General features: G+C 38.2%; 1 protein-coding gene across 2 annotated transcripts in view; it reads left to right on the plus strand.

Moving 5' to 3' along the window:
* LOC131062775 (calcium-transporting ATPase 3, endoplasmic reticulum-type) overlaps positions 1-26,410 on the plus strand; it is a 310,592-nt gene that overhangs the window by 215,437 nt on the left and 68,745 nt on the right. For both annotated transcript variants that reach the window (XM_057996504.2, XM_057996505.2), the window contains 2 exons: positions 4,277-4,327; positions 4,485-4,616. In XM_057996504.2, coding sequence (XP_057852487.1) covers positions 4,277-4,327; positions 4,485-4,616 — 183 coding nt within the window. The remainder of the gene's footprint in view (positions 1-4,276; positions 4,328-4,484; positions 4,617-26,410) is intronic.

Here is a 26,410-nt window from a genome sequence, read left to right on the forward strand (position 1 = left end):
GTACTTACTTGTACCAGCATCATTAAATCTTTAATCAAATCTGAAACCAATCTTCAGTTCATTCGAGTCCATTAACAAGCTATTTTGTTGTATTGGGTTTACATTTATGCTTGATATTTAGTAGCCTAATTGTCCATATTGAGTTGGGCGTGTCTCGGTTTTGCTTAATGAGAGTTTTTTGAGTGTTTAGAGTGCTGTTCAAACATGTTTTATAGTGGATTTACAGTCACAGCAGTCTCGTATCAGTCATAAGATGTGTATGCAGTGATTTGGGCAGCCATCATCAGTGTTACAAGCAGAATATCAGCCTTGTATTCAAACTACAATGTTGTGCACCATATTTCTCATGAATGGTTAATTAATTTGAACCAATTCATTGCGTTTGCAGTAGTATATATTTCTGATCAGAATTTAATATCAGTTCTATTTCAGAAGCTTGCTTATGATATGTTGATTTGTAATGCATTTGATATAACTTTTTAATACTCTAGATGATATAACTTTATAAGTGAGAAGTCACCATGTCGTGTGATTCCACTCCATTGAATAAGCGAGAAGTGACTGTGTTATGTAACTGCACACTTTACTGAATAAGCATAGAAGTGTTTTCCCTTTAGTTCTTGCATAGCACACTCTATTGAAGAAGTGAAGATTTGGCTGGCTTTGCTACCTAGTGTGTTTCTTTCAATGTTGCTGCATTTTAAATGGTGTAGTCCTATACACCATATGCTCTCACCTTGCCCATCTCGGGAACTGGATGATCAAAAAGTGATATTGACATTGCATTGTAGCTTCATTTCAATTTTATATTTCAAAAAAATAAATTTGGGTGCTTATTACAAAATCGTAGTATAAATTCACATTACAAGGTAAGTATGAAAATGGAAGAGCTTATAATGGTAGACTCAAAGAACAGAACCTATTGATGGTTGAAAGAAAAGATGATTTATCGAAGGCATTATTCCTTTATTAAGGAAAAATTGAAATAGTAACTACCTTTTTCCTACACATAAGTGTATGATATGGTAACGGATAGAGAAAACAAAGTTAAAATGTTGTATTGAGCCAAAAGAAAAATAGATGAAGATGATAGTTCAAAGGAGGTAGCAATAGTGAATCAAGAACAATACAAGCGCTAAGGAGGGATATGCTTTGAATGATGAAGGAATTGAAGGTGGAGAACGGAACCAATTAGGATACCAAAGAATTTTGGTGCACTAATTGCAAAAGTGAAAGTCACATCAAAACCAATTGTCCCAAGAAATTGTTTTGTAACATTTGTTAGGTTTTAGGTTTTTAGGTCATTCAATAAAAGAGTTCTTCTACAATCTAAAGAGTAGAAGCTTGCAAGTTCTTTTCACATGAGGAGAGCAGTTCAATCCACCAAGCTCTCTATCGAAGCCACAGGATAGCATGAATTCATCTTTAGGTAGCTATTGAGGTCATCCCATTATACAATGTCAGCAAGTTGATGAGTGGGGATATTTTGCAAGAGATTGCCATAGAAACTAGAACAAAATAGGATTACTATGCAAATTGTGTGGACTCAGACTATGAAGACATCGGATGTCCAAAGAAAAAGGCTAACATCAACATGATTGATGTAGAGACAAATAACAAAGTGTTGGTCATTACTTGAGTCCAAATAAAGAAGGTTGTGTACCTAGACCCATGTATAGAAAAATAAAGAATTAATGAAGCAAAAGTTGGGGTAGGGTATGCTATGGATAAGGAATGCCAAAAATTAAAAGCAAAGGAAAGTATAGCAACAAATCAATCGCAATTCAAAAAATATTGCAATGCAAGCACTTCAAACTATTGTAGCAATGAAAATACTAGATTTATTACAAAGTAATATCTGAACTTTATGGCCCATTTAGAATCTAAAGATAATCTCATAACCGAACCATCATTGATCGGAGAACAAGTCATTGATCTTATTTTACCAATGGTTAACATGTCAAAGAAACCAATGGCGATGCACATAAAGATTTGTGGAAGAAATCTTACAAATACAACTAGTGATGGCTGGTCTAGTGTGAATGTATTTCAAGAATACACTTGGAAAATTTTGGGGCAAGCCAAGCATTTGGTCCCCAACTTCTCAACTAGGGGGTACAGATCAAGAAGAAATCAAGTTTCTTGGAGTTTTAAGCTTTTAATGGCCCAAAAAGTACTAATGGGAACTCATATTGAATTTTGTGGTCATAACATTATAGAGGAAAGTGTACAATGCGTTGTTGGCTTGGGGTTGGTTAGTAGTAGCCAAAGTTCATTACAACTAGAGAAAGAACACTCTTTTGATTGAAAACAAGGGTTGAAAATACATAATTGATTTGAAGAACTAAGCAGTAGGTGAGGAAACAACTTTGTCAGATTTAGAGTCCAAAGAAAAGTATTGGATAGAGAAGTATGATTAGAGTGAGATGGAGTTGAATGACTAGGGATTTTTGGAATTGTAGTTGTGTTTGGAACATGAAACAAAGTCTCTTTGTGGTCTGTTTCTCTTGCAAATTAAGGACTATGAAGTATCTCCCGTAAATCACAATTTTATTAAAGCAAGGGAGATCAACAAAGAGCAACACATGTATGATTTAGAAAATTTGGATGATTCATATACACCCAACGAAGTAAAAGGTTAGTAAAAGATGAAAATTCTAAATATGGTTAATCTTGATGTTCTACTGGAGGCAACAAACTTCATTGAAGATTCCAAAATTTAAATAGGTAATGTCCCAAATTAATAATTGAAAAATTATTAGATTTGGAGCATATAGATACTTGACTTAACAAATGTTACAAAGGACCCTACACATGTTGCATATTTCTCTATGACATCGAAGTTAGATTAGAGGAATCTTCACAAGAAATTTATGGAACAGGGAAAAATTTCATTCAATAGGTCATATAGGAAAGTAATGAAATGAAAACTCTTATACATTAGGTTAGATAGAAAAACCAAAATATTGAAGTCAAAGAGGAAATGATAGGTGGGTCCCATAAGAAGAAAATGAAAATGAATAATGATGAAATGCAAGCCTTTTAAACTAGATAGAAAAGAAAAAAAAAGAGCACACAAATAAAAGCCTAATTTTTCCTATGGTATGACCCCCTCGTAAAGTGATTAAAGTAAACAATTTTCAAATTTCTTGTAGTACCATACAACAACCTAGGGACAAATTAATTGCCATGTCTCGCGTTTGAAACCCTAATTGTGATATCCCCATCCTCTTCATATCAGAGCAACCAAGTACTCCAATTTTGTGAAGTCTTTGGAGAGACAAAATTGAGATAATAATTCTAAGGATCATACATGAAGAAATTAGATGTGTTGTCAATGATTGGTAGACACTAATATATAATGTAGTATATAGAAGAGGTTATCTACCTTTACTGTAACTCTTTCTGTTCGATAGTAAGTTAATGTTACTAGCATCGATTATTGATAAAGGCAAGGATGCATGTTATGAACAGCTATGGATAATGTTACTAGCAGCAATTATCAAAGACAATATGTTTGGCAATGATTTGTATAAAACAACGCTTACGATTATTACTAATTAATTGAGACAAACTGAAGCCCATGATAGACAATTCCATACAAGGATAATTATGGCTAAGCAGTGATTATTGTCAATTGTTAATAAGCAGCGATCCATACCATGGAACGATTGTAAACAGCAACAAGCTTTGAGGGCATAGTCCCAAGATAGGGTAAGGGGTTGGATCCGTAAACTTTGAGGGAGCATATTGAGTTTGGTATCTAAGCGCTTGGCAACATAGTCATCTCCTTCTTCCTTAAAACTGGAGTAGTAACAAGGATTGAACTTTGCATTAAAAATTATTGATGATAAAATTAATTATCTATTATGATAGAATTAATTGTCTAGTATGCTGGATTGGCAATTTATTCATTAATAATTGATAGATTATTTAAAATTATGGAACATCACAGATTTGATTTATGTTAAGGAAAGAGCTAAGAATAGAGTTGTCTCCTAATCAATTTAGTTTAAGTCAGAAGTATATTGAAAATCTAGAAAGATCAGTGCCATGCAAACATTTACTGTCAAACCTAGAAAAGAAGTTAATTAATGCCAAACATTTACTGATGGCAATTTAGTTTGATTTATGTAATTAATGTTGAATTTTGAGAAGTTAATTGCTGTCTTGTCAGAAATTCAATGAAGTTCTTATGAATGGAAAGGTATCTCTAAATATCTTTATTAGGGTAATCTAATATTATCTTGTTTTTATTTTGTTGCAATCTGTGCAGAGTGCTTCTGATATGGTGTTGACTGATGATAACTTTGCCTCAATTGTTGCAGTAAGTAAAAAATATTTTCTTTTGTGGTAACTCTAAGATTATTTGAATTATTTAAAAGTCTTTTGTGAGTTCTCTTAATTTGGTATTAATTTAAAGATAAGAGCATTGTTAAGCAGTTCCCATAAATTGCTTCTTCACTATTTATTGTTGAAAGCAGGCTGTCGCAGAGGGGCGAGCCATATACAATAACACAAAACAGTTCATCCGGTATATGATCTCTTCAAACATTGGGGAAGTAGTGTGCATATTTGTGGCTGCTGTCCTTGGAATGCCGGAGACTCTTGTGCCTGTATGTTCTGCTATTACTTATTGTCTGCTCTGTTGAAACAAAGTTTTGACTGCGATTTCATGCAGGAAAAAGGACATTTTGAGTATTTGAGAAAACATTAATGTTCATAGGAACAGGGAAACGGAACTAGAATCTTACTTTTCCATGTTTTATTTCCTTTATGCTTGAGATTTAATTTGAAGTTTCAATTGTTGACCTATAAGGGAATGGAACTAAAAATTGAAATCCAGAGTATTATTTTCCTTTATGCTGGAGAAGCTATACTAGATTTCTGCCTCCTATGTATTTTCACTTCCTGTATTGCAGAAATATGGTTAAAGAAACGGCAGCTGCTGATGGGTTTTAAATCAATTACAAATCTATATGTCCTACATTTGTTTGAGGAACTGATCATTGAGTAAACTTCTTGATATCAATACAAGCATATTAGAATAATTACCATATGTATATAGTTATACTATAAACTTATAGAGTATAATGTGAGCATTTGAAAATTTTCTTTTTCACAGTAACTGCTCTCTTTTTAGTTTATGATTCTTGATGTGCACATTCTGACACAGATTTACAAATAGACACATGGGCACACGTGTGAATGCAGCATGAGCCACCCAGACACATTCAAACACAGAAATAGGCATAGATAAACACATTGAAATACTCAAACACACATTGACACACAAACATATATAGGTGCACATTTCCCACTTGGATATTCTTGTTGTAGTCAGAATTGTTAATTTTGTAACGTCGGTTGTACTATTTCATGCTTCCGATATATATATATTAATTTGATTACATATATTAATATGTTAACGTTAACTAATGATAAATAAAACCAAAGTTAACTTATCGCGTTTGACCAACGGTTACACCGTTCATGGTATCGGGTGGTAAAGCGATTCTCAAACATGTCGCACTCCTTCCGATCGGGTAAGTAAATGGTGATTAGTTTATATATTGTGGTGAGAGGTACGTAGGGAAGAGATGTGTCTTCCCACGTGGGAAGACATATCTCTTCACTACGTAACCCCTCATCCACTTATATAGCATGCTTACATTGAGGAGGATGAACACACCGAAATTGATAAGTGTGGTGCATCTTTAAAACACGCTATAGCAGATAAAATACAACTTTCAGATCATATCTCCATGTCTTCTATTTTGATCATAGAATTTTGAAAGAACTTAACATGGTATCAAAGCGAAGTTAAGGAAGATCATATTAAAATTCTGTAACGATCTCATAAACTTTCACCAGGCTCTTACTAAGATCACATTCCCACAATCCTAATGGCAACCGGAGTTAGGTTTGAAGATAGATTAGATGGAGCATCAAATTTTGTATCTTGGAAATTCAGGATCATGCTTGTTTTGAAAGAAAATAAAACTGACTAAAGTGTCAAAAGTGAAAATCCTGAACCCTCTGATGATACAGAGAAAATTCAGTGGAGCAAGGACAGTGAGAAGGCCCTTGAGATAATTGTGGATTCAATAAGAGACCACATTGTACCAGTTATTTCTAAATATGAGACGGCCTTTCAGATGTTCAAAGCACTAGCTGACATTTATGAAATCAACAACACTAGCAGGGCTCTCACCCTAAAGAATCAACTACAACATATAAGGATGAATAAAGGAGAAATAGTTACATCCTATTTCTTGAGGATCACTGAGCTTAGGGATCAACTATCCACTATCGGACATCTAGTAGACAACAAAGAACTTGCTATGATGGCCCTAAATGGACTTCCTACCTCATGGGAATCGTTCATTTAAGGAATCAGTGCTCGTTCTAAATTTCCTAAGTTTGATAGATTGAAAACTGATTGCATTCAAGAGGAATCTCGGCTTGTCACAAGAGGAATAAAAAAAAACAATGGTAATGAAGACATTCAAGTTCTAAACTCTAATTCCCACAAGAAAGGAAAGAAGAACTTTAAGAGAAAGAGGGACAACAACTCAAATGGGAAGAGGTCTTCAAAGAAGAAGAGAGACATTTCTGAAGTACAATGTTTCAGATGTGACCAATATGGGCACTATGCAATGAAGTGTCTAGACAGGATCAAACAACAAGCTTCAATGGCAGAAATTAAGAAAGGGAGTAATTCCGAGAAGCTAGTTTTCTACTCAGCCCTCTCTAGTGAAGTCACCTCCAGTTTCAACACATGGGTGATTGACAGTGGAGCATCTCGACACATCACTGGATTTCGTGAGCACCTAGATACACTTGTGGAAAGTTCAAATGAAGAAGTGACAATTGGTGATGACTCAAATTATCCAGTTATGGGAATAGGAACCTGCAATATCAACTTAAAGTCAGGCATATCCCTACAGCTGATTGGAGTTCTATTTGTACCGGGTATAAAGAGAAACCTTGTCTCAGTTTCTGTACTTGAAGATAAGGGTTACAGATTAACCTTTATGGAAGGAAAGGTACTTGCTTGGCCAAAGAACTCCACCGTCAAGAAAGCCCACACCATTGGAGTAAGACAAGGGAGCCTCTACAGACTTTGCACCACTCCACCTCTAGCCTTGATTCATGAGACTCCAGATTCGAATGAACTTTGGCACCGAAGATTAGGGCACCTTCATTTCCATGCCCTACCTAGGATAGAGAAGATGGTGATCGGCTTACCCAAGCTAAGTCAAAAATTTGAAGGAGCCTGCAAAGGGTGTGCCTTGGGAAAGAATACTAAAGGGTCTTTTAATTCTAGCAACAGTAAATCCAAAAATGTATCAGAATTAGTTCATTTTGATTTATGTGGACCCATGTCTGTACCCTCATTAGAGGGATTTTTATATTATGTAATATTTGTAGATGATTATTCTAGGAAGACCTGGATATATTTTTTGAGGTACAAAGAGTCTGAAGAAATCCTTTCTAAATTTAAGGAATTCAAAGCTCTTGTAGAAAATATGGCAGGTAAGAAAATCATAACCTTAAGAACAGACAATGGGGGGGAATACACTTCTGATATGTTTAAAGATTATTGTATAAATGCTGGGATTAAGAGGGAGTTAACTGTACCTTATAACCCACAACAAAATGGGGTAGCTGAAAGAAAGAATAGGACTATAGTAGAAGCTGCTAGGGCTATGTTGTTTGACCAAAATAGAGAAACCTCATTTTGGGCTGAAGCATCTAGGATAGTTGTGTACATTCAAAATAGATGTCCTCATTCTCTTCTTGACAATAAAACCCCTGAAGAAGCCTTTATTGGCAACAAACCTAACATAAGTCATTTCCGGATCTTTGGGTGTCCAGTCTAAATTCATGTCCCCAAAGAAAAGAGGTCAAACTTAGAACCTTCTGGAAAGAAAGGAGTGTTTGTTGGGTACAGTGAAACCTCTAAAGCCTACAAAATATACATATCTAGTCAAAGACAAATTGAACTTAGCAGAGATGTCATCATTGAGGAAGACATAGCATTAAGGAGGTTTAGAAGCTCTAATGAATTAGAACACCAAGATCCTCCTACAAGCTTGGATGAGGATTCCACCCTTGAGATTCAGAGGGAGACCCCTGAAGATGCTGAGCATGAAGTTCAAGGCTTACCTTTAGAAGAAAATTATCCCAAAACTAGGAAGAGACCACTTTGGGCTAAAAAGATGCTTCAAGAAGCTGAAAATTATGTTGCTCCAAAGGGGGCCTTCAAAGAAAGTAAGAGACCTAACCTATTTTCTAGTTATACTGCCTTGATGAGTGAGATCATTGATGCAGAACCTTCCTGTGTTGGAGATGCGCTCAAGCATCAAGTTTGGAAAGATGCTATGTCAGAAGAGTATCAGTCAATTCTGAAAAATGATGTCTGGGATATTGTGCCTAGGCCTAAAGGCAAATCTGTGGTATCTTCTAAATGGCTCTTCAAAATCAAACATGCAGCAGATGGTAGCATTGAGAAGCACAAAGCAAGGTTTGTTGCCAGAGGTTTCTTACAGAAAGAAGGTATTGACTATGAAGAGACATTTGCTCCTGTTACTAGATACACTTCTGTCCGAGCAGTTTTGGCTATTGCAACATCTAAAGGATGGGAAGTCCATCAAATGGATGTCAAGACTGCTTTTCTGAATGGTAAGATTGAAGAAGAAGTTTATTTGGAGCAACCAGAAGGTTTTGTGATTCATAAGGTTGAATCACATGTCTGCAGATTAAAGAAAGCTCTTTATGGATTGAAACAGGTCCCCAAAGCATGTTATGAAAGAATTGATCACTATTGCTTGGAATTAGGGTTTTTCAAGAATGAAGCAGATCCAAATCTCTACTACAAGGTAATCAATGGTGAATTATTAATTCTTATTCTTTATGTTGATGATCTACTAATCACAGGAGAGGATAATTGTATTTCTCGATGTAAGAAAGAATTAGCCTCTGAGTTTGATATGAAAGATTTAGGAATTCTTCACTACTTCCTTGGATTGGAAGTTTGGCAGCAAGCGGATGGTATAATCCTTAATCAAGGAAAATTCACCATTGATATACTCAAGAGATTTAGAATGTTGGATTGTAGATCCATGACCACACCTATGGAGACAAATCTGCACAAGCTAAAGGAAACAGCTGCAAAATCAGAGTTTGCAGATCCTACACTCTACAGACAGATTATTGGATCTCTGATGTATTTGGTAAACACAAGAGTTGATATATGTTATGCTGTAAATGCACTAAGTCAGTTCATGTGTGAACCCAGGGAAATACATCTTGTTCTTGCAAAGCATATTCTGAGATATCTTCGAGGAACTATTGGTTTTGGTTTGAAATATGAACATGTAGAACTTGACCTACATGGATTCACTGATTCTGATTGGGCTGGAAGCATAGTTGACAGGAAAAGCACATCAGGATGTTGGTTCAGTTTAGGATCAGGAATGATCTCATGGATATGTAGAAAATAGTCTTCAGTTGCTCAGAGTTCTACAGAAGCTGAATACATTGCAGCCTCCATGGGAGCAAGAGAAGTTGTATGGCTCCAAAAATTGCATGTAGGACTGTTTGGTCAGCCCTTAAATCCTACTATCATCTACTGTGACAATCAGAGTTGCATCAAGCTTTCAATGGATCCAATATTTCATGACAGGTCTATACACATTGAGATTCCTTATCACTATGTTCGAGATATGGTGGAAAGGAATGTGATCCGACTGAATTATATTAGTACAGGTGATCAGATTGCAGACATTCTTACCAAGCCTCTCTCCAGTATCAAGATTGAACACTTTAGAGATAAACTTGGTATGGTTGAAAATGTTATTTAATTTTTAGAGATAGTCTCATTTATTCTGATAGATTAATATATTTAAAGATGTTTAGTGTGTAAACTCTTTTATTTGTCATGTGTGTGACTCCATGACTGCATGGGCCTTCTATGAACATTATTGAAGGGTGACGACTTTTCAATAATGAACACTTGTTTCAAATTGATATTGTAAGGTGACAATTTTATAATTATCAATTTAACTATCTTGATGGATATCATGTGACTTGATATCTATGGACATGTCATGATAGTATATATATCTCTAAGACATTATGGTAGATATTTGTTGGTTGATATCATTAAATAAACCATAAATATGATAGAGATCTTCATGGTGAATATTATGAACATCATATTCGTGGACATGCCATGAAATCGTTATTAGTATGGTAGGCATCATGTGACTTGATGCCAGTGCACATACCTTACTTGATAACTATGAGTTATGGTGAGTATCATGAGACTTGATATTCATTGTTGAACCATATCTCTGAATATCACTATGGTGTGATATCTCCTCTCTTCACAATCAATGGATGAATTGTGATGTTTTCTCTAACATGAAATGTGTCCTCCCTAGTTAAGAGGGAGTGTTAATTTTGTAACGTCGGTCGTACTATTTCATGCTTCCGATATATATATATTAATTTGATTACATATACTAATATGTTAACGTTAACTAATGATAAATAAAACCAAAGTTAACTTATCGCGTTTGACCAACGGTTACACCGTTCATGGTATTGGGTGGTAAAGCGATTCTCAAACATGTCGCACTCCTTCCGATCGGGTAAGTAAACGGTGATTAGTTTATATACTGTGGTGAGAGGTACGTAGGGAAGAGATGTGTCTTCCCATGTGGGAAGACATATAGGAGGATGAACACACCGAAATTGATAAGTGTGGTGCATCTTTAAAACATGCTATAGCAGATAAAATACAACTTTCAGATCATATCTCCATGTCTTCTATTTTGATCACAGAATTTTGAAAGAACCTAAAAAGAATGTCATGTTGTCATCAGCTACAACTCAGATATAATATACATGAGAAACTGCTTAGCATTAAAACCTAGATTCATTTTACACATGTTGAATTTGAGGAAAGAGGATCGAGTAGATTATTTGATGATTTAGAAACCTAGTGTACACACTGTAATGTTCCCTCTTCCAATGTCCTAGTTTTTTGCCTGAAAAGCACAATCCCGAGTAAAGTAAGGAATGAAATAGAGATACCATTTACCAATTAGATCCCGAAGGAGACCCCTCAATCATGTTAGATATAAAATTAATCATTCCAATAGGATGAGGGACAATATCTTAATCATCATTACATGTGGGATTCTTTCGAGGCTTAACCCAACAACTCATCCACGCTATGGAGCCCATGGGAGATCATAGAAGGGGACTTGAGCCTATTCATCAAGTTCAGGGGCATGGAAGTGCATCCGTCATTTGGCCTCCTAACTTAACTTGAATGGAACACCCGGCTACTTGCTTTCCTTATATGCCCACATCTCCCCTCCATAATAGGATGACAGTTTGGATGAAGCTTTAAGGAATTGTCACTATAATCTATTATGCATTCAGATCTGAATTCTTTTATCATTCTATTCCGTATTACAGACCAGATGCTCTTTTATTTCCATTTCATTGAGCCTCCCTGGGTTCACTTCATGTCTTCTTTAATCTGCAGATTCTACCTTCAAATCTGCTTACAGTATACATTCATGTCTGTGTTAATATTATGTTTATGTTTTCTCTAGTGCTGTCTTGGTCTGATTTCTGTTATCCTTGATACCCTATCCTGTGATATATCCCATTGGTAGATTTTCTTATTTGATTGTCTTCCTATTGTCTGCTGTCCCCCCTTTCCCTTCAACGAGGATCTCCCTTTTATATCCTTTGAGGTACATGAAAGATGGTGTCCTTTAACTGGTTGCAACCCGTTTGGAAGAGACACACCTTCACTCATGCCTCTTCCTTGCGGTTTGTTAGTTTTAATGACATTATTCCTTAACATCCTTCACACATGCCTTACTAAGGCAGATCGCTGAGGTTTGGTTTATAACTTTATATAATTCATTTGTTGCTTAAACATCTTTGACTCATCCTAATTGCTGGGTTCCTCTTTGATCCTGTTCTGTTTGCACACTAATTATTTCAGTTGATGATGTATTATTGTTCTTTACCTTGATCGCCACCTCATGGTTGTCAATCGCAGTTAATCTAAATTGATATCTTCTATCGGTCTTTATAATTGCTGCTTTAGTAGATCTGCTCATTAACCCTAGTTGCAGTTAATTATTTCTTCTCTGCTCTTTCCTAGAAGTAACCGCACCTCCCACTCTTAAATACATGACCTTTTTCTATTTTTTTCAAGGGAGCTGGCCCTAGGCAAGTTTATATTTAACTCAATCACCAAATAAGTTGGCCATCAGAGATAATGAATTCAGTTTATTATGGAGCATTATGGAGGGTTAAAGTGTTGGTCCCACAGTTATACTGAGAGGGGGAGGGTGAGTCAGTATAACACACTTTTTCAGAATTCAACAAAGTTGCATGGACACAGACATGGATACAAATACGGATACAGTATCGGATATGGATTCGGCCATTTTTTAAGACCCCCAATATTGATACTGCTGGATACGACATTCATAAAAAATACACACATATATTTAACACAATTTTCTAAGTTATCAGAGGAAATTTTCATCACTTCAAAAGCAATATAGACACATAACTGCTACATAAATAATTATAAGTTAATTTAACAATTTACAATATGCAAAAATAGTAGATTTGTGTTGGAAGATAACCCCAAAAAATGGATCACTGAAATAGAAAAACATTTCATTTGTCTTTCTCATTTGGTGTAGGTTTTGTTTATAGCAATTTTTTTTTCTAAATTACATGAATGATTTTTTTTTAAATTAGGAAGATTTACCTCACTTTAAAAAAATCAAATCACATAGTATCTGGCATGGTTGGAAAATCAAGGTTTTTTGGTCACATGTGGGTATAGTATCTGACTTGTATCCAGGCCATATCGCATACGTATCTGTTTTGGATATGGGGATACGCGTGCCCAGGGAGGGACAAAGGAGTTCTCGGCTACACTGGAATTCAACTTTATTAACGATACCAGTCCAAAGAACACATGTACACAATGTAAATATAAAAACTCTAAATATATTATTATGTAAATGTATTATTTTTACAATTGATTGAGGCACCAACCCTTCATTCAATAGTGTTTACAAGAGTTATGTCTTCCTTGTCAAATTCATATATTACTTCACTCAATTCTGCAGAAATCTATGTTTAGAATGCTGCTATATTTTTTCACTCAGAAATATTACAAACAATTTTCTACAACCAGCATCAAAGTTTCCTTTATATCCGCTGTATTCTCATTACTGGTCCTTCCTTAAATCCTTTTCAACAGTCTGATATTTATATCAGATCAGGGACCTGATCGTGGTATACTCAACCCCTTTTTTTATACACCGCATCATCACAAACTATCAATCTTCATTTCAATTCTTATTTATACCCTTTTTCCACCGGTCTTTTCCTTTCATATATCTCTTTGTTTATTTTATAATAAACCTTTTCATGAATCGTATTTTAGAGTCATTAACAAATAAAAACAAATTTACTTAGGATCGTATCTTTTGACTTTAACACAAATTGATACAAACCTTTTATTAAACTTTTTCGTTTTTACCATATCCATGTTTGTTACATTGAATCGTTGGAAACACTACTTGATGCTGAGTCAATCTTCCTATGTGCTGACGTTGCTAACATGTAGTTTCCTTAATACTGCTGTATTAATGACATAATACTAATGCTGCTTATCATGTTTAGACTGCTGTATGTCCACAAGTGTTCAATATCGCTGCCTGAAGAATTGATGTGGTACACATGATCTTGGATTTTTCCCATTTCATTCATATAAGATCTGTTCATTGGCCATGTTTCAACTTTGCCTCATTCTTGAGTTTTTCAGGAATTAGTGGGCCTTTGGCCTTGATCAAGACATACATCATTTGTTCTTCAACATTGATTATGCTTAGAAGTCTTGCCCATACTTGTTAGACATAAGCAGGTCCTTTTGACATCAATGATAAAATCTCAACATAGAGGCCAGTGGACAAGAGTAGTTAAGATCGCTTTCACTTCTGGAATATGAATAAGCGAATGAAGGCATCGCAGAGAAATTTTAACCTGGAAGCCAAACAACATATAACAAGCAGCAAATCAAGAAAACCTAATTTACTGGTAAAATAATAATCAAATAAATAGCAGGGTTTTCGCTATGGAAGGATTGTTTTGCCATGTCAAACTAGGTTTTGGTTCAGCCCAGCTAAACTCGCGAGTGAGTTTTTGGTTGCTTTCTGTAAACAAATCATCATCTGGAATATGAATAAGCGAATGAAGGCATCGCAGAGAAATTTTAACCTAGAAGCTAAACAACATATAACAAGCAAAAAATCAAGAAAACATAATTTACTGGTAAAATGATAATCAAATAAATAGCAGGGTTTTTGCTATGGCAGGATCGTTTCGCCATTGTTAAAATTATAAAATCGACAGATAAAGAATCAACAATGAAATATTTCAGTTTACCACCTCACTATTAATTATCATGATCGAATAAAGAATGCTTTCGATTTGCATGAATTAATATCATATTGATTTCATTATTGATCGATTAATGAACGATCAACATTGCTTATATTGTATATACGTTGAATACCTTTCTTATCAGCATATTAAACATATGTTAGTGACTACTTAACTAATAGTAAGTGACCGTTCATAAAACGGTATTCATAATATTGTTTAAGTGCCATCGATGAGGAGGCACGTCTTGAGCGGACATGCCTCCACTTTGTGGAGACGTCCACTCAAGACATCCCCCCCCGATACAAGTATATATGCAGACCCGATAAGGCAATATTGAGCAATTAAAATTGAACATTCTCAGGCTTGTTTGGACCTGCAAAACACAGTCTTCATTAGAATCATGAATCACATATATTCAGAAATATTAATTACAATCTATCAACTATCAAATCTGAGAGGAGTACGATCTGCATTTACATGGTATCAGAGCCAGGTCCAGGCTAGGAGCCCCAAGCACACGAGAGGTGTGTCTTAAGGGGGGGTGTTGGTGTTGGAAATAAGCCACACCCGGATTGACGATGGACTGGTCCAAGAGGGGCCAGTAGCTCAGTGGTAGAGCACTCCAGCAGCATATGGAAGGTCCTAGGTTCGAGTCCTAGCTGGTCCATGTCTCAACATGGTATCAGAGCCAGGTTAAGGAGGATCCTGTGATGACCCCTACTGTATCATCTAATGTACATTTTATCAAACACACCAATAATAATAATAGCATATATTATGGGGTCTAGTAGAAATATATAATATAAAGGAGCAATTATTAAAATAATGTTAATATATTGCTAAGAAAGAAATCATTAAATATTATTAATATATTAAATAAGGTTATTATAAATAATTGATTAAACCATGTTAAATATATTTAATAATGAAGAAATGAATTGTTAAGTGAATAAAGTAAATGCAATTAATATGATTAAGGGACTGTGAATACACCCCCCCCCGCGGGAAGTGGTGGGATGGTTGTCGCAGCCTAGGCTGCAACCACCATCACACCCTTTCCCACGGAAGGGACGCAACCCTTCCCCTCCACAGGGTATAAGGATGGCGACCACGGCGGGAAGTGGTTATTATAAATAATTGATTAAACCATGTTAAATATATTTAATAATGAAGAAATGAATTGTTAAGTGAATAAAGTAAATGCAATTAATATGATTAAGGGACTGCAAATACACCCCCCCCGCGGGAAGTGGTGGGATGGTAGTCGTAGGCTGGGCTGCGACCACCATCACACCCTTTTCCGCGGAAGGGACGCAACCCTTCCCCTCCACAGGGTATAAGGATGGCGACCACGGCAAGGGGGCTGCGACTACCGTCCCACCACTTCCCACGGAAGGGACGCAACCCTTCCCCTCCACAGGGTATAAGGATGGTGACCACGACAAGGGAGTGGAGAGGAGGTGACGAAGAGGTGAGGTCTGCAAACTGCAACTGCGGATTGCGAACTGCAAACAACAATTGCGGACTGCAAACTGCTACTGTGGGCTGCGGACTGCGAACAGGTAAGCGTTATTTACTAGCCACAGGGGCATATATATGTGTGTGGACGTGTGTGCCACACACACACACATATATTACTAAATAGTCTGTCATACATAAATACATACCAATTCCTTTAACAAAACTATAGTAGGATAGTGATATTATCTCATGTGTATGTAGCAATGAATATAGGTATGTATGCAGAATATTTATATGTATGTAGGATCATGTAAATGTAGGCTTAATTTATGAATTTAAAAATGATAATGAATTGTAGGATGTTATATGAATAATGTGGCTATATGATGGAGGCTATTGGGAGGAAATTCTCTTAGCCTAATTCAGGGATTATGATAATCCCTGGTAGGCAGTATATACTGAGTATGGATATGCATATATGTTATGGATTGGGTGTCAAAAGCTCACCCAAGAAGAGACGGATCTGGCCAATCCTCTCTGGTAGACTTGGATGATAAGATGCATCATCCAAGGCAAGGAATTGATCATATATGATGGTCTTCCTTGGTAGGCTTGGATGTAAGATGTTACATCCAAGACAGGAATCGAATTATCCCTCGATTTCTTGGTATGGCTTGGAACCAAGATGGGTTCCAAGAAGGCGAGCATTCCAACCGCCTAAGGACATGTCCCAGTACTGCACTCGTATCCTTTTTTTTAAATAAGAATTGAGATTAGTTTTAATTAAGTAATTCAAATGTAATTGCAAATTAGATTAGTTATATATATTTGTTGCATTCTAACAGTTTGTTTTGCAAGACAATGATCTCTAACTAGTAGGGACATTGCAGATCCAAGCAGCGATCGAACTTGAGATATTTAGATTTAAATCTAAGTACATCACATTCCTCTACGACGAGTGTAATCAGATTCGAAGATAGGCTAGGAGGAAATAACTTCTTATCATGGAAGTTCAGGATTATGATGATATTCAAAGAGAATAATGTTGAGTCATTTGTGAAAGAAAATAAAGCAGAACCGGAGAATGATCCCGAGAAGACGACATGGATTGAAGGAAATGAAAAGGCCATGAAAATCATAGTTGATGGAGTTAGAGATCATATCGTGCCAATCTTGACAAAACATGAGACCGCATATCATATGTTTAAGTCACTGGAAAGCACATACGAAATAAATAATTCCAGCAAGACCTTGGCTCTAAAGAGAGAAATCAATCATATAAGTATGAACAAAGGAGAATCTATCAACACATACTTTATGAGAATATCTGCACTAAGGGATCAGCTATCAACACTTGGATACTAGATTGAAAGTAAGGAGCTAACACTTATTGCCTTAGATGGTCTACCAAATTCCTAGGAGACATTTGTTCAAGGCATTAGTGCAAGGTCTAAATTTCCAAAGTTCGACCGGCTAAGATCAGACTGCCTTCAAGAGGAATCGAGACAAACAAAGAAAGGATTCAATCAGAAGAACGTAGATGAAGATCTCCATGTCTTGAATGCTAATTCTCACAAGAAAGGAAAGAAGAAGCACTTCAAGAAGAGGAAAAGTCACCATGGGAAGGGTTCATCCAAGAAAGATGTTTCACAAATCCAATGTTTTAGATGCGATCAGTATGGGCACTATGCAGTCAGATGTCTTGATAGAACAAAGCAACAAGCATCACTTGCCAAAGTAGGAAAGTCTACGACAGAGCATGAATCGAGAAATATGTATTCTACTCTGCACTTTCAAACCAAGTATCAAATAAATCTAACACTTGGGTTATAGATAGTGGATCATCAAGACACATCACTGGGTTCAGGGAACTCTTAGACTCCATGGTAGAAGAAATTGATGAGGAAGTGACAATTGGAGATGATTCTACACATCCAGTCAGAGGTGTTGGAACATGTATCATCAAATTGAAGTCCAGTATCTCTATTCAACTCACCGGAGTATTGTTTGTACCAGGTATGAAGAGGAACTTGGTTTCCATATATGCACTTGAAGACAATGGATATAGGGTTACCTTCATGGATAGTAAAGTGTTGGCATGGCCAAAGAACTCTACTATTAAGAAGGCTCAAACCATAGGTTATAGACAAGGATATCTATATAAATTATGTACTGAGCCAAATCTTGCCCTAATTCATGAAATTGCAAACTCTAATGAAATATGGCATAGGAGATTAGGACACCTCCATTTTCGTGCCCTATCTTCTATGAAAAAACTAGTCACAGGTTTACCCAAACTCAAACAATATTATTCAGGGGCACACAAGGGGTGTGCCTTAGGGAAAAACACAAAAGGGTCTTTCCAAAGTGGTTCTAGTAAAACAAATGATGTATTAGAATTAGTCCACTCAAATTTATGTGGACCCATGTCTGTACCTTCTTTAGGGGGTTTCCTATATTATGTAATTTTTGTTGATGACTTCTCTAGAAAGACTTGGATCTATTTCTTCAAATGTAAAGAATCTGAGGAGATCCTTAGAAGGTTGTAATGTCCCCTTTTTAGCGCAACATGATATGGGGTGTCGTTAACCTATTCTGACACGGTCCCGAAGGCTAACAAGGACATTGGTGGGATCCTGAGGTGTTTTGGCCTAGGTGTTTTCAGTTTCAGGCCAATCGGTGCTGCTCTGACAGGGTTTCTAGACACTTACTATTTATAGTAAGTTAGTCTCCAAGCAGTGACTTGAAATTTTTAGTGTTTCCCTGGTTGGCATAATTATCAGTAAAAAAATATTTGAAGGCGACAATGATTTAAAGGGATTATCAACAATGTTTTAATATTTAACGATAAAGTGTAAAGTTAAATTAAATATTTAACTTTATCGTTATATTATAAGGTTGGGAATATAAAGTAATGTTAAAAATATTAAAAGTTCCCTTTAATGTGTACATTGTGGGAAATAATATTTTATTCTAAAATGTATTATCCCACATTTAGGAAATGAAGTGTTTGCATTCAGGAAGAAGATATAAATTGAGGTTGAGACCTCTCTTTTGGGGTATGCTTGGAGAAGATTTAATATCTTGTTGTTGGATTTCTTGAGAAGTCTGATTCGTTGGGCTTGGAGGACGAAATCCCTCTTGGTTAACATTCTTCTCGCTATTGTGAGATACAGTCAAGAGAATTTATGGTGTTTTCATTTAGGAAACACACTGGGTTCATTAGATTTTCACAGGGCAGATTTAAGAAGATTTTGGAGCAGTTTGAAGGTGATAGTGAAGATATATGAGTTGATGTGAGCAGTGCGTGAATAGTGCCGTGAACAGTGCCGCGAACAGTAACGTGAACAGTGCATGAACAGTGCCGCGAACAGTGCTGTGAATGGTAATGTGAACAGTGCCGTGAATAGTGCAGCTACAGTGTGTGAACAGTGTTTTCAGCAGGTTCTATACTTGTGGAGTTCAGGTTTGAATTTGTTTATTATCATATGGTCTGTAATATTCTTCAGATCTGATTTGTATGCTTGGGGTTGGAATTAAATAAATACCATCAGCATTAATCTTCTTGCTTTTGGTATTTGATATGTCTGGTTTTTTTTTATATTGAATAAACTTTGAAAGCTTTACAATAAATATCAATTTATCTAATTTATCCTATTGCAAATCAAGAACCCAAAAAAATCCAGTAGTCAGCTTGCAAGCCAACTGTTTGACAAAATTACACTAAGTAAAAAGGACATAAATTTAGTGTCGAACAGGGGGTGTCCATAACAATGGTTTAGGGAATTCAAATCCCTTATAGAAAACTCTTCTGGGAGGAAAGTTATAACATTAAGGATAGACAATGGGAGAGAATACACATCGAATATTTTTAAAGAATTTTGTAAAAATGCTGGGATTAAGAGAGAGTTCACTATACTGTACAACCCTCAACAAAATGGGGTTGCTGAAAAGAAAAATAGAACCATTGTGGAAGCTGCTAGGGCAATGTTACTTGATCAAAACATGGAAACATCACTTTGGGCAGAAGCCTCTAGTATTGCTGTTTACATACAGAACAGATGTCCATACTCCCATATTGATGACAAAACTCCTGAAGAAGCTTTCACTGGTGTAAAACCAGACATCAGTCACTTGAGGATATTTGGTTGTCCTGTCTACATTCATGTGCCCAAAGAGAAAAGAACTAAGCTAGAACCTTCTGGGAGAAAAGGTATTTTTGTAGGCTATAGTGAAACCTCCAAAGCTTATAGAATATATGTGCCTGGTCAGAGACAGATTGAACAAAGTAGAGATGTAAGTTTTGAGGAAGACATAGCTTTTAAAAGAGCTAGAAATTCTATTGAGTCAGAAATTCAAACTTCCCCCATAGACCTAGAAGAGGATCTTGCCCCTGAGATTCAGAGGGAGTACCCTAAGGAAGATAGAAATGAAGAACAAATCACATCATTGGAAAATCCTAAGAAGGGACCACTCTGGGCTACTAAGACAATGAAAGAAGCAAAGACTTATGCAGCTCCGTTAGGGATTTTTCGAGAGAATAAAAGACCTAAGAGATTCTCTAGTTATGTAGCTTTGATGAGTGAATTCATCAAATCAGAACCTGCTAATGTTACAGAAGCTCTCCAGCACCAAGTATGGAAGGATGCCATGACAAAGGAGTATCAATCCATCTTGAAAAATGATGTGTGGGAGATAGTACCTAGGCCAAAAGAGAAATCTGTTGTTTCTTCCAAGTGGCTATTCAAAATCAAGCATGTTGTAGATGGCAGTATAGAAAAACACAAAGCAAGATTTGTAGCCAGAGGTTTTTCACAAAAGGAGGGAATTGATTATGAAGAAACTTTTGCACCAGTTACTCGCTATACCTCAGTCAGAGTAGTTCTAGCTATTGCAATAGCCAAAGGATGGAAAGTCCATCAAATGGATGTAAAAACTGCATTCTTAAATGGGACTATTGAAGAAGAGGTCTACTTAGAGCAAACTAAAGGATTCGAGATCCACAATGCAGAGTCACATTTGTGTAAATTGAAGAAAGCCCTATATGGACTTAAGTAGGCTCCCAGAGCCTGGTATGAAAGAATTGACAGTTACCTCATGGGATTAGGTTTCTCGAAAAATGATGCAGACCCAAATCTCTACTTCAAGAAAATCAAAGGTGATATGTTAATATTAATATTATATGTTGTTGATCTATTGATTACAGGAGTGGATCACCTTATTGATCAGTGTAAGAAGGATCTAGCCTCAGAGTTTGACATGAAGGACTTAGGTCTATTGTACTACTGACTTGGATTACAAGTTTGGCAGAAATCAGATGGCATTATTCTGAATCAAGGGAAGTACACCCTTGATATATTGAAGAGATTTGGAATGATGAATTGTAGATCCATGTCATCTCCCATGGAAACAAATCTTCATAAATTGAAGGAAGCAGCAGTAGATTCTCAGTTAGCAGATCCAACTCTCTACAGGCAGATGATTGGATCTTTGATGTACTTGGTCAACACCAGACCAGATATCTGTTGTGCTGTGAATGCTTTGAGTCAGTTATGTGTGAGCCCAAGGAGATACATCTTGTTGCCGTGAAGCATATAATGAGGTACCTTCAAGGTACCCTCAATTACGGTCTCAAATATGGAAAGGTTGATTTAGATCCTCATGGATTCACAAATTCTGATTGGGCTAGAAGCATGACTGATCAGAAAAGCACCTCGGGATGTTGCTTCAGTTGAGGATCGGCTATAATATCGTGGATAAGCAGAAAACAATCTTCAGTGGCTCAGAGTTCTACAGAAGCCGAATACATTGCAGCTTCTATGGCTGCAAGAGAAGCAGTATGGCTCAGAAATCTGCTTGTGGGATTATTTGGTGAGCCTCTGAAACCTATTATTATCCATTGTGATAATCAGAGTTGTATTAAGCTTTCAGTGAATCCAGTATTTCATGATAGATCTAAGCATATCGAGATTCCTTATCACTATGTGAGAGACATGGTAGAAAGGAATGTAATCCAGTTGGAGTATATCAGTACAGGAGATCAGACAACAAACATACTTACCAAACCTCTCTCCAGAGTGAAAGTTGAACACTTTAGAAAGAGTCTTGGTATGATTGAAATGTAAGTATTATATCTATCTGTACTAATATATAAGATGTTTAATGTGTAAACTTCTTTTGTCATATGTGTGACTCAATGACTTTATGGGCCCCACCCCCTGTGTACATTTCTGAAAGGTGACGATCTTTTAGATAATGAGCACTTGTATTTGACACTATAAGGTGATGATCTTATAATGTTCAATATATTGATGTCATGTGACTTGATATCATTTTTCATAGATTCGTCATGATTTGTTATGGTAGACATTATGTGACTTAATGTTAGTGCACATACCATAACTAGGATATATGAGGAGAATGTTGTTGGCGGCAATATTGTACATAGAAATAAAACTAGTTAATTAAGTTGTAATTGTGTTGGTTAGTTGGCAACCGAGGGGTGGCAGTTGCGGTGCTACGGTTGGCGCTCGCACCCTCTCAGCATCTTTATATACTTCCGAATGTAACTGGTGTAGAACACTTATGAATGGAACATCTCTTATATTACATCTGATATCTATGGCAGTATTATTCTTTATTACGTGTTTTATCTGTGTGATTGAGAGCTCTTTCTTGATTCTATGGGTGGTGGTGCATGGCCGTTCTTAGTTGGTGGAGTGATTTGTCTGGTTAATTCCGTTAACGAACGAGACCTCAGCCTACTAACTAGCTACGTGGAGGTTCCCCTTCGCGGCCAGCTTCTTAGAGGGACTATGGCCTCCTAGGCCATGGAAGTTTGAGGCAATAACAGGTCTGTGATGCCCTTAGATGTTCTGGGCCGCACGCACGCTACACTGATGCAACCAACGAGTTTTTCTTCCTGGCCTGAAAGGTTCAGGAAATCTTGCCAAATTGCATCGTGATGGGGATAGACCATTGCAATTATTGATCTTCAACGAGGAATTCCTAGTAAGCGCGAGTCATCAGCTCGCATTGACTACGTCCCTGCCCTTTGTACACACCGCCCGTCGCTCCTTACCTGGTCGATCTTGCTTGTAGTCATATGCTTGTCTCAAAGATTAAGCCATGCATGTCTAAGTATGAACTATTTCAGACTGTGAAACTGCGGATGGCTCATGAAATTAATGGAGTCAGCGGGGAAACGAAGTTGGAAAAAATAGTTGCAGGCTTCCTCCAGTAGCAACCAGATAGATAGCAATACCAGGGTCTTATCGTCAGGCATACGTGTTGCAGGCAACACCATGGATGCCAATCCCCGACAAAAGCAAAAGCAGAAAGCACCACAAGCGGCCATAAGTGGAAAAAATACGTTAACACCATAGAATATCACCTTTGAAGGCCTGAATGGGTTGGAATGTCAGAAATGGTGGTAGGACACTCCCGACAATGATTTGGTGAAGCAGAACCTTCGTAAGGCAGAAGTGGAGTGGGCTATTCGAATGCCCGTGTTTCCTATCCGCGAGTATGAGGGTGCCCTATGGTTCATGGTGGACACCTTCGACAGACACACGCACGAGTACTTTTGAGTATCTCGGGAGGGATGTCATCGTATCCTTCAAAGCGGTGGACTTTACTAGAGTATTCGGCATTCCAGGCAGATAGGGCAGGAAAATAGAGCTGAAGGCTAAGAAGATGAAGCGGGAGGAGGAGTATTGGATTAAATTAATATCCACGAACTTGACGACACCAGAGCTGGATAGCGTGGCGAATGCCACGAAGGGACGAGGAATCCGGAAAACCTTTGTTGCAGAGGGCTATTGGCAGTGCATTATGGATGTCATTAAGAGCAGGTTGATAGGATCGGGTAGGGCGTCGGACATAGCCCTCCCTCAGATTATGCTCATGAACGGGTTGATGAATGGCATAGTGTATGATTGGGCCGCATTACTAGCAGAGCGCATGTATGAGTTCTTGACGATGTAACATCGCACGTTCTATATGCCCCACTATGCTATAGGGTTGTTCTTGGAGGCCACGCGGGAAGCAGTGCCGGAGGTAGAGTTGGAGGTACGACCACAGGGACCATTGGCAGCAGGTGAGCCTCATATCATGTATTGGAGACACTTGGACATTGGGCACTCCTCTGCGAAGCGAAAGCGGGCGGTAGATACGGTCTCAGGGGAACCTGATAGCGGGAGGGATTCCAGTAGTACAGAGGATTCAGAAGCAGAAGATGAGGAGGATGATAGCAGTAGGGCGACGGAGGAGAGGGTCCTTTTTGCCCCACCCCTGCTACCGGTGGGCACACCTGTGATGACATCTGGAGTGACTGACACCTTTATTCTAGCATTTGGGCAGAGCCACACGCCAGTTGCACTTGGCCCCATCCAGCAACAGGTAGCATCACCGAGACCGACCCCAACCACGGAGGCACTTACCGAAGACATGGCAGAGTCACGAACAAAGGAGCCGCCGCATCGGGTAGTGGTCGATGAGGAGCAGGGGCTGAGGGAGGTGGTGGAATCGACAGGTACAGTAGGGTCTATTTTACCATCACAAGTGCAGGTCCACTTTACAGCGCCTGAGACTTGTCAGTTGGCGGTGCCGCAGTCATTCGGGATAGTGAGTGTAGCCACCACGGTGCCAGTTCCTAGCTTCGGGCAGCTGCGGGTGACGATAGCGATGACACCACCGCGGGTGGAGACCTTGGCGAGTGCAGAGGCTTCCATGGTGCACGATGTGCCAAAGGCTTCCAGGGTGCACGATGTGCTGGATGTGATAGGATAGGATGTGCCAGGGTTGCTAGGCTATATGTAGGAGGCAATGACGGAAGCAGGCGCTCTTCATGATGACCTCACTGCCAAGTTGAGCCACTACCAGCTTGCACTGGTGGCACCAGGAGAGGCCGCTCTATCTCCAGGCAGGACCATGCATTCCTTGGATATCATTGATCTAGAGGAAGGGAGTTCTCCGAGCAGTAGGGCACTTTAGAGGGTTGCGTCACCTCCTGCAGTTGTAGTCACCAGTCCCTACAGAGAGGAGGAGGTGCCTGGGGGAGTACAGCAGGGTACAGGAGAGTTGGAGCAGTTCATTGGCGAGATGACTCTGAGAGCACAGCAGCTTGTGTCATTTGCCACACTACAGGCGGATGCCGCCATGGTTGAGCAGATCGAGGGGCTATTGAACTTTGCCGGCACCGGATGCAGAGAGGAGTTTGAGAGGTGTTTTGAGTGTGCCGGGTGGCCTAAGACAGAACCAGGCAATGTTGGAGGCTTGGAGCCTTACCGAAGGGGTTGGCGAGACCCGGATGCAGTCGTTGTTGCGGGAGGTGGAGCAAACCTTCTGCGAAGGTTATCTTGAGCTTCGAAGGACACAACAGACGACAACCACAGTTGAGGCCTTGCGGATAGCAGCAGTGTTAGCTCAGGAGGAGCTGACTATCAGGTTTCGGGAGTTGGAGGCTACCATGGCACAGACTCAGATAGCGATGGACACTTTAGTAGCAGAAAATTCTGTCTTGCTGATACAGTTGGAAGAGGAAAGGGCATCCAGAGAGCTATTGGAGACTCGATTGGTCAGTGCACTGGAGAGTGTGGACAAGAAGGATAAGGAGGTGTTGGAGGCAGCCTATATGGTAAAGACCGCTATGGAGCGGCAGATGGTAGCGGAATGGGATCTAAAGAGGAGGACGGAGCAAGTGTATGAGCTCCGTGGGCGCTTGGCGTCCACCGCTACACCACCACCGACGCCTTCTTCATCAGGGACACCCTCTGCACCCCCTTAGTTGTTTCTGATTTTGGGTTCTGTATTCTCCATTTTGTTGTCAGTCGCCTGGAGACGACTTTTCTTTTGGGGGGGATGATGTTGGCGGCAATATTGTACACGGAAATAAAACTAGTTAATTAAGTTGTAATTGTGTTGGTTAGTTGGCAACCGAGGGTTGGCAGTTGCGGTGCGACGGTTGGCACTCGCACCCCCTCGGCATCTTTATATACTTCCGAATGTAACTAGTGTAGAACACTTATGAATGGAGCAACATCTCTTATATTACATCTGATATCTATGGCATTATTATTCTGTATTACGTGTTTTATTTGTGTGCTTTAAGTTATTCACCCGAGAGGGTAAACAAATGTAATGTTCTTGAGTATATTATATCCTTTAGTATCACGAGACAAGTGATACTTCATATCACGAGATTAGGTGATATACCTTATCACGAGATTAGGTGATAACTCTTATCACGAGTTATGTGATAGCTATTAGTATGGTAATGTACTCTTAGAGTTCATTATAATATTCTTAGTATTTATCTTCCCTAGCTAAGAGGGAGTGTTAAAATTATAGCATCGACAGATAAAGAATCAACATTGAAATATATCAGTTTACCAGCTCACTATTAATTATCATGATCGAATAAAGAATGCTTCCGGTCTGC

This window comes from Cryptomeria japonica, chromosome 9, assembly GCF_030272615.1.
Source record: "Cryptomeria japonica chromosome 9, Sugi_1.0, whole genome shotgun sequence".
NCBI lineage: Eukaryota > Viridiplantae > Streptophyta > Pinopsida > Cupressales > Cupressaceae > Cryptomeria > Cryptomeria japonica.